Here is a 9990-nt window from a genome sequence, read left to right as displayed (position 1 = left end):
AATATATTTGATTTTATAATAAAAAAATACAATATAAAATTAAATATAATTAAAATTAGTTGAAAATTTAAACATTTTAAATTATTTTATAGTTAAATTAGTTTGTAGTGACTAATAATAATAAATTTTTTATTTTTACTGATCCTTCCCTTAGGAGTTGGTTTTATGGCGTTTTTAAAAAGCGCTTATATTCTAAAAGGTATTTTTTAAAAAAAAATTTAAGAGGTTTAGCAAAATTTGAAAAGTTGCAAAAACCACTTTTATTGTTTTTTTTTTTTTACAAATGATTGATAAAACATTTTCCTTAGTATTTTAAGGAAAAACATTATTTTAATTTTTTACAAATTTTTAACAACAAAGATAACGAAACATTCTTTCTTCCCATATATATCATGATACAACGTGTAAAAGTCAATTACGTAGATAGAAAAATTATATTATATATATAATGTTGGAAACTTTTATCCCGATGTTGGAAACTTTATCTTGCGGTCAATTCGATACAAGCTCTTAAACACCAATTTGGTGACTTTAAGAGTAATTAAGGGCCCCATTGAATCAAAATTGAGGCAATTCGTGGATTTGGTGCGTGAACACCATACGACATGAAAATGTGAAGGAAGAAATACGAGTGTGAGTGGGCCCAACGGGCCTGTTGTTGAGTGGAATGGGCAGGGCCCAATTCTCCTTAGTCAAAAGTGGGTCTGACATTTGGAATCAGCCTTTTGATTTCATAAAAATCCTTTTCTTATCATCCAACAAAGCACATTTATGGTTTTAAAACTTTGAAAGTTCCTTTATGGAAGATACTTTTAGTCAAATTACCCATAAGAATATTTTTTAGAATTATTATTTTTATAAATTAATTATAAATATTATATTTATTAAAATAGTTTTTTAAACACTAAAACAAGATAAACTTTTGATTCATTTATGATTTGAAAAATAATGGTAGCTATATTTCATTCAAGTGTTGATTTATATATATATAATTTTTAAATTAGTAAATTTTTTATTTTTAATAAAAAAAATATTTTAAACATGAAATTAATTGCATAATAAACCTAAAAATAAAAATTATCTCAACCCCATCCTTAAATTTTTAAAAACATTTGTGTATTACAAAAGTTGGGGAAAATAGATTAGAAAACTAAAAGAAAGAAAGACGGATAAAAAAATTATTTTTTATGTAAAGAATAAGTTAAACTACAATAATGCAGCTCTTAAACTTAAAAATAAATTATTGAATTGAGACACTTAGAATATAGTCACAATGTGATATTGTTATATTGAATGTAATAAAATGTTTGATTTATTATTATTAAATTTATTAAACTTTAAATAAAATAATCAAAATGAATTCAACTCAATCGAAAATAGTTAAATTCTAGAGATTTTTAATAACATTATATTTGTTTTTGTTTACATCACAATATTTTAGAAGACTTGACTTACTATTTATTTATTTTTTTTAGAAAATTAATATTTTTTATAGAATGGGAAATGTTGAGTGAAAGATATGAAATGTTGGATGGTGGGTGATGAGTCAAAAAATGGGGAGGAGAGAGGAAAGCTTCACTTTAGGGATTGGATCACAAATGTTGGGGAAATGGAAGTTTAGGGGTAATGGGGTGGAGGGTGAGGTGTTGGTTGGTGCTCTGACTCTAGACCCCAAATGCCTAGAGGTGAAGTGACTCAAACCTCCACACTCCATACATAAATGTGAGGTAACCCTCTTTTCTTAAATCTTTCCTTCATTTCATTATTACCTCCTCTCCCATCCTAAGTATCCTTAGGGCCTATTCATTCAACACCCACTCATATTTACTTTGAAAAATACCCCATTTGTGGGATTTTGTCCTTTTTTGTTATGTTAGGTACAAGACCAACATAAAATCTACTTCCTAAAGGGAATGATCAAATTTGGACCATTCAATGGAAGCATGGAAAAAAAAGAAATACAAAAACAAATAAATAAGATTAAAAAAAAAAGAAAGTTGAACAAAAAAATTAGCGAGTGACCCTTTGGATTGGAATTTCCGACTTTCTGATATTAAAAAATTAATTTCTTAGTGGCATAGAAAGATATATTTTTGATAAAATTTCATAAAATATAGGAATTTTGAAAAATAACCCCTCTAAAATTTTAAATATTTAGAGAAACTCAATTAAAATATCATACTCTATGTTACTCCTTCTTGAATAGAGGGTAACAATGTTTAATACCATTTGAAGGGTCATTACCAAGAAAAAGAAAGACATGCCAACAAAAGACCCCTTATTTAAATTCTTTCTTTTATGATTTTTTTTTCTTAAAAGAAGTATAATTATCAAACAGACTTTAAATTTTTTATGAGTTACAAATTATTTCTACAAAACCGAGTTAATCTATGTAGAATATTGAAAAAAAAAAAGGCACTTTAACTTCGTAGAATCAAATCCAAACCTAAACATATGGTATAGGATAAGCTAGGAATTGAATATGGTTGTGGTTTTGTTTGCATGTATTTGGATTTGTGCCATGATTCCCAAATGGTGGCCTCTAAAGGGTTTTATTTTATTTTACTTTTTATTATTTATTTTTGGTTATGAATATTTTGCAAGTAATTAAGAATTTAAGAGATAGTGAGTGTGACCCACAAATTCAAATGGAGACAAAATGAAATGTGGTTGTCCACCACATGTACTTGAACCATAAGGGTTCATCCATTTGTGTGGCTCATATCATGAACATTGACCCCAAAGCAAATCTTCCATTCTTTTTACTTATTCCTTGTCATACCATTTCTCTCCTTTGGGAATGTTTATCATTTTGTCACCTTCTTATATAAATATTTCCCTTATGTAGGATTGTGCATAGGTGTCATCTTTTAAGCTAATTTTGTACTTGAAAATGTATTTTTTTATATTTAAAATAAGATAATTTTGACCTAAATTCAAAATTGCTTTCTTTTTCATTGAGGAAAAAAAGTAGTAGGAGTTCAATTTAATGTTATTAATATATATACATATTTATTAAAAAAATTTAAAGATAATTTTTTAGTATTTAGGAGAAATAATATATTTTAGCCTTAAGTCTTCTTTGTTTTTCATTTAAGTTTAAAATCAACTTTTTAATTTATTACTTTATTAAAATAATTTTTGATTGAATAAAAAGGATTCATTTGTGTACTTTTATTAAAAAAAAAAGTGCTTATTTGGTTGTCCTTTATGTTTTTTGTTTTTAAATATGGAAAATAATTATAACTTTATTTATTTATTTTTTTAATAAAAAAAAAGATGAATTTGTCTTATGTTGGTAAACTAGGGTAGAATTTTTTTTTTTTTTTTTATAAAAAAAATAAGTTGAATTTTTAAATCATTATTTTTCAAGATAAGTTTTAAAAAATTCTTTAGTTTCATATAAAAATTACTATTATTTTCTATTTAAAAAAAAACAAAAAAAAGAAATATATTAAAACCACACACAAATTTTTATTTTTTCTTTTTTAAGTTGTTCAATACTCCTCCCAAATTTTTGGCATCCGCTACCCCAAATCTCCAATCAATTTTTTTTTTGCTTTTTTATTATTATAATGAATGTCATATTATATAATAATTTTTTAATATCATTTCAAGGTTATTAAAAATGAAGATATTCTGAGACTTTTGTTTTGCAGTGTTTTTTAAAAACATTTTTATTCTAAAAAATATTTTTGAAGGAAAATGAAGTATTTGACATAATTTAAGAAATACTTTTAAAATTTTCAAAAATCACTAGTAGTGTTTTATGGAAAAACATTTGATAGGTAATTTTCTTAAAAACAGTTAATCGTGTTTACAAGAATAAAGAGTATGACTTGGGCCTAAAACTTTGACTGAAGTCATTCAGCTCAAGCCCAAACAAGCTGTCTGGATTTATTTTGGGCCCAGCCACTGTTTATCAGGAATAAAAAGAATACATGACTTGGGCCCAGGCCCTCCAAGTTAAATCCAATAAGGTGAAAGTGGATATCTATATATAGAAACAAAAGAGTATAGAATAATCAAATTTCGGATAAGAATATAGAAAAAAAATAAAATAAAAAATTCAAAAGCCATGCGTAAATCAGGTAAATAAGGCTAAAAGCACTTTTGCTCTGTTTTCTCTTCCCAGTCTGCTTCTCCAAGCTGAAAGATGAAGCTGTCAGCACCAGAAATTTCCACATTCACAGTGATTTTCGTAGTGTTTATGGCAGTCTCATCACTTTCAACTGAACCCAAATGTGAATTCAAGGCTATCTTTAACTTCGGCGACTCAAACTCCGACACCGGCGGCTTCTGGGCAGCTTTTCCGGCACCGTCTCCACCCAATGGCATGACCTTCTTCAAGAAGCCCTCTGGACGGGCTTGTGATGGGAGGCTTATTCTTGATTTTTTAGGTAATTTTCAAGACACCCAAGTCCAAAGTAGTTGGACAATTTGAACTCTTTTAGTCATATGACCCAGAATCCGTTTCTGCTTCTTTTTCCTGCATTTTTCTTGCTAACCAAACGGAGGATAATGGGTTTTGTCAGAGGAGAAGAACGTGGGTGTCTCTGTTTTTTGTCCTGAAGAACGTGTAATGTAATTTGATACACATTGCATGGTTCTGTAAACTAGAACTGAGATTAGGGGGTGTTTGGTAGGTGGGAATGAATGCAGATCCAATGACTCTGTTTTCCTTGACCTTTTCACCTCTGTTTAGGAAAGTTCTGGCCCACTTTAACGGGGAAATGGGCGGTTTCAGCCTGTTATACTTCCCAATCCCAACTAAAAGACACAAGGCCTAGCTGGAAAATGCGAAGCTGTCAATTATTCTCAAATAGGAGGATACATCAATTATTTGTAGATTTTTGTCTGAAGTTCATGAGGTACCCTTGATATGATTTTGAATTATTGGCTCCTTCAACTCCACAGTTCGGCTTCGCTGTCTTCTAGCTTTTTAGTTCACTAAGAGAAAAATAGATTCTCAGGGAAGGAGAATTAAGGTTGCGTTTGGGAATGATTTATTAAGGGTTAGAAACGCTTGATCATGTTTAAGAATGCTTGGGGACGCTTAGAAATTTCAGAAAAGTTGGACTTGCATTTTATGATGTTTAATAACATTTTCTCACAATTAGAAACGGTTTTTTAAGAAATTTAGATGTTTGGTATAACTTGACTTTCACATCATTAATCAGATGGTATCATACATACATTTTTAATATCGTTATTTGTACCATAGTCTTATTTGCTTGTATCGTTATACCTATATTCCACTCGTTTGTACTATCATTGTACGACGTAAATCTCATTACACATCCAACAATTTAGATTTCTTATTTTATAAGTGACTAAGTGCTACCATAATATCATGCTATTTTCCTAATGTTTAAGAATATCTTCGACAATTAAAAAAGGCCCTTTTACATTGTTTTACAAAACTTGGACCCGAATCAAGTCATCATATTTTTTTTGTCACTCATTTTTCTATTAACACTCAAGACAAAAGATATTTTGAAGAAAAATGTTAATAATAGAAGAGTTCATTTGAAAATGATTTTGATTGAAATACCTTTATTTGTAATATTTTTGTTAAAAACATTATCATTAAAAGTGTTTTAATAAACAAATATTAAATAATTAGATATAAACTAAAAAAAAAGGTATTTTGATTGTGTTTTGAGTTATATATATAAAATGATTTTTGGAAAAATCACGGTCAATTAATTACCTAACAATCATTTTAAATATTTAAAAAAATTTATCAAATACCTAATTTTTTAACTGAAGCACTTTTTAACCCCATTCAAAATCATTTCCATACTTATGAACAACTTCTTCTAATACGTTCCTTCAAATCTCTTGAATGAAGTAAGAAAAATTTATGGATGGATTTTCAAAATAAGAGTGGATTTCAAAGTGCTTTTAGTCAATTTTTTTTTTAAAAGATATTTTTTTGGGAAATCACCTATCAAGTGCTTTTCAATTTTGCTAAAGGTTTAATTTTGTTTAGAAATGTTTTTTAAGCTAAAAATATTGTCAAATGGAGTTTAAGGTGGTGTTTGTTTTTTTACTTAATTCTAAATAGAACCTTAATACTTAATAGTATTAAATATTAGGTTGTTTGTTTTTGTAGTATTTTATTTCTATTAAGTATTAAAAAGTAAAAAAAACCATTGTGTTATTTTTTTTATTTAGAAAAAATCATATATTTTGACTTTTTTTATTTAGTAAAAAATTTAGAATAAGTCATGAAAAAGTAAAAAAACAAACAACCTAAATTCTAAAATTAAATGGTTTTCGGCAAAAAGTCAAAAAAACAAAGACTACCTAAATGTGTGAAGGTTTAGGAAAATTTGATTAGGGAATTGGGTCATTTGAATGAAATCATGATTCATTCGGATTTCATAATCGCATGCTTCCTATCTTGGGAATATTGGTAGCCTTCAAAAAGCCAAAACTGCAGAGCCAAGTTAATTGAAATAATCCCTCTTTTTTTTATTTTTTTTCTCTGGCAGCTCAAGCTCTAGGGCTGCCATTTATAAGCCCATATCTGCAGTCAATTGGGTCTGATTATAGACATGGAGCCAACTATGCAACATTGGCATCCACTGTGCTCCTGCCAAACACTTCCTTATTTGTCACTGGCATCAGCCCATTTTCCCTGGCCATTCAGCTCAACCAAATGAAGCAATTCAAGGTTCTAGTTGAAGAACATCACTTCTCAGGTACCATCTTTACATCATTGCATAATTCTCACGCCTCGATTCGATCTTTTTCTTCAGAATTTGATCCTTTAAATGGCCTTAAACATGTCCCTAAATGTTTAGTACTCTTAGTTCAGGATGACAAACTTTGCCTTGATGTTTCTGAAGTTTAGCTATTGTTTCTAGGATCAAGTTATCTTCCTCAACCTGACATTTTCGCGAAATCCCTCTACACGTTCTATATTGGTCAGAATGATTTCACTTCCAACTTGGCTGCCATTGGCATAGATGGAGTCAAGCAGTATCTTCCTCAAGTCATCTCCCAAATTGCAGGCACCATCAAGGTGAGTCTTTCAAGTCTAGTCTTTGATCTATTTGCAGCCTTGAACTAGCCTACTTAGCTGAATGAGCTTGAACTTGAAGGAGCTATACGAGCTAGGCGGCCACACGTTTCTGGTTCTTAATCTTGCACCAGTAGGTTGTTATCCAGCACTTCTGGTGCAGCTGAAACACAACAGTTCAGACATCGATGAATTCGGGTGTCTAGTCTCTTACAACAGGGCAGTGGTGGACTATAACAATATGCTGAAGGAGGCACTGAGCCAAACCAGAAAGCTTCTCCCAGATGCCTCTGTCATATATGTGAACACTCATGATGTGCTGCTAGAGCTCTTCCAACATCCCACACTTCATGGTATTGCATGTAGCATGAAAAACTGTTACTTTGTCAGGTTTTTGGATCTTTGCCATTGTTGATTTTTTTCTGGCTTGATTTGGGACAGGTCTCAAGTATAGCACCAAAGCATGCTGTGGACATGGCGGTGGTGCCTACAACTTTGACCCGAAAATTTTCTGTGGAAGGAAACAGGTGGTGAATGGTAGGAATGTCACAGCAGAAGCTTGCAGTGATCCTCAGAGCTATGTGAGCTGGGATGGGGTGCATTCAACAGAAGCTGCAAATAAGATTGTGACAGAGGCCATTCTCAAGGGCAATTATTTTGATCCTCCTTTCCCAATCAGTAAGCTCTGTGACCTTCAACCTATAGGTTGATTTCTTAATGGAGACTCATTATGGTGGGGATTATTACTCTTAGATACATTATTCAGATAACTAGAATTCCAATAACTATAAGGGAGACTCTCATCAGAGGTAATAAATTAGACCTTCTTGTCATGAATCTAGAACAAATTTTTCTTTAATTAATCTAATGTGTTGGAATACAAAAGTATCTGCATTTTTGTGTAAAGAAGGTGAAAAGAAAACTGAAGGAGAATTCAAGGAACATATGCATTCTCAAGAACAGGCTGTGTTCTGATCATTGTTGCAGAAGGGATTTTGCTTCTCCCTATCCAGACTGTGTTGAGAGCTTCGCTGTTTTCTGATTTTCTCTCCATTTCTTCCAGTTTCTTCTTCTTCACTACCTTAACAACAGCCAGTACAGCCACAGCCGCTATAATCAGTCCTGCAAAACCGCCTCCGAATCCAACCGCCCACCACTTCCACCACCTCTGTTTCTTCACTGGTGAAGCTGGAACAACAACAGAAAAATGGCCCTGGCCTTGTGCAAAACACACATTTGGGGTAGTCATGTTACTGAATTGAACCGATCCATCATCTCCAAATGTGACACATTTGGTCTCATTTTCATCTTTTGGTACTAAAATGCTGGGAAAATGAACTGAAATGGGGTCCCCCGAGATGCTGAAATTGATCTTGAGATTGCCTAAGGCGCTCAGATTTGTGGCATCATAGGCCATGAAGCCAACAACAGGGGAAACAAGCGAAAAACCGGGTACTTTGTAGTAATCAGAAGACCAGTTCCCCAAGTTTTCATAGACTATGGCCAGCCTTTTCACATAAGGCATTGGCAGAGTCCTTCGAGGGATATGAAAGGAGCTGAAATTCACTCCTCTTAGCCATAAACTCCCACTTCTAAGACGAACAACAGAGACTTCCATGGTGGAAAAATTTGCAGGGAGGTGAACTCTGTACAGTCTGCCTGTATAAGGCCTTGCCAGAGCCTTCCAAGCTTGATGATGAACAAAAGCATCTAAGGACTCAGGGTCATAGCCATTCAGACCTTCCGCAAACGACAATGCTGATAAACAAAACATCACCCAGATGCTGCAACCCCATCTCCTTCTAGACCCCATCACCGTAATTAGCCAGAAAATTCTTCACAGTTTCATGCCAATTCCTTGAACTAAACTGGCCTATAATCATAAAAAACCCTGCAACCACTCAACCCCACATCCATATTCAAGACCCCCATGAAACAACACGAGGACTTCGAGTGAAATCCCCCAAAATTATCTGGGAATTTTCTAGGGAATCTGAGGGAATTGGTGGGTGATGATGGGGATTGGAAAATGGGTGGTGAAATGGTTGTCTTTGTTGTTGTTGGATTGTATGGGGGGAGAAGGCCATTTAGACCGGCACCCAGAAAAGATTGGTTCCTTTTTGAGTTGTTTTTTGGGGTTTGGTCTCTGATTTTCTTTCGTGACAACTCATTCTTCAAGTCCTTTCTCTTGGAGTAGTTTCTTCATTTTCCTTTATTCTCCTAACTCAGTTTCGGGGCCCCTTTTCCAACTTGCTGGACGGGTTTGTTTCTTCATTCTTTTTTCTTTTGATATTTGTTGGGTTAGTTGAAATCTTATGATACAAGACGGTGCTGCCAACTATGTTATTGGGTGGAATAAGCCCACAAGAGAGGACAAGGTTGTGCCCTTCCAAACATAATATCATTATTATATGGTTATGCTTGGCCACTCCCCTTCCTTAACTTATTCATACCGATATTTCTCAAAGGCAATAAGTTAGAATTATTTTTAAAGGATAATATTGGTATTATAAATTTTTTATTAATTACCTTATATATAAATTAAAATAATTTTTTTTATGTGAAATAATATTTTTTCTCTTTTTTAAGTTATGTATTGTTTAAATAAAGTTAGAGTGCAGTTCACGATAATTCTAAAAAGCGGTTTCAAATACCTAATTTTTATAAGAAAATAGCATCGAAGGAATTGAAAGAGGGGTATTATTGTCTTTTTACTAAAATGCGTTCGTCAAAATAAATTTTAGTTTTATGACCTAGACCTACTAATTATGAAATTAATAATTCAATTAATTTTCTTTAATGAGTGTATTAATTGCTAGTCTAACAGATAGGAAGTGGGTAATTGTCTGGCCGGCACCAATCCCTGGATGACACGTGGAGGATCAAACTTATGGTGCTGGGTCAACATAGAAGGAATCATATGGGCTGTAATGTAGCTCATTTCGGCCCGATGGTGACTT

At 32.2% G+C, this 9990-nt stretch overlaps 2 protein-coding genes across 2 annotated transcripts; one reads left to right on the top strand and one right to left on the bottom strand.

Moving 5' to 3' along the window:
• Positions 1-4087: 4087 nt before the first annotated feature.
• On the top strand, positions 4088-7874 carry LOC117931879 (GDSL esterase/lipase At4g01130). The gene is made up of 5 exons (XM_034852950.1): positions 4088-4400; positions 6501-6710; positions 6876-7033; positions 7113-7383; positions 7472-7874. The coding sequence occupies exons 1-5, from the start codon at positions 4157-4159 to the stop codon at positions 7738-7740; spliced, it is 1152 nt and encodes a 383-aa protein (XP_034708841.1). The 5' UTR covers positions 4088-4156; the 3' UTR covers positions 7741-7874.
• Positions 7839-9301, bottom strand: LOC117931880. Its single transcript, XM_034852951.1, has one exon. The coding sequence runs from the start codon at positions 8841-8843 to the stop codon at positions 7965-7967; it is 879 nt and encodes a 292-aa protein (XP_034708842.1). The 5' UTR covers positions 8844-9301; the 3' UTR covers positions 7839-7964.
• Positions 9302-9990: the final 689 nt, after the last annotated feature.

The sequence above is a fragment of the Vitis riparia genome, chromosome 15, assembly GCF_004353265.1.
Source record: "Vitis riparia cultivar Riparia Gloire de Montpellier isolate 1030 chromosome 15, EGFV_Vit.rip_1.0, whole genome shotgun sequence".
Taxonomy (NCBI): Eukaryota; Viridiplantae; Streptophyta; class Magnoliopsida; order Vitales; family Vitaceae; genus Vitis; species Vitis riparia.
This window is presented reverse-complemented; position numbering and strand designations above follow the sequence as displayed.

Excerpts from the sequence above, each read along its gene's own strand:
- LOC117931880 (XM_034852951.1), bottom strand. The coding sequence starts at position 8,843 with ATGGGGTCTAGAAGGAGATGGGGTTGCAGCATCTGGGTGATGTTTTGT.
- LOC117931879 (XM_034852950.1), top strand. The coding sequence starts at position 4,157 with ATGAAGCTGTCAGCACCAGAAATTTCCACATTCACAGTGATTTTCGTA. Across the intron at positions 4,401-6,500 it reads GCTTATTCTTGATTTTTTAG|CTCAAGCTCTAGGGCTGCCA; the intron begins GTAATTTTCAAG and ends TTTCTCTGGCAG. Across the intron at positions 7,384-7,471 it reads CCAACATCCCACACTTCATG|GTCTCAAGTATAGCACCAAA; the intron begins GTATTGCATGTA and ends GATTTGGGACAG.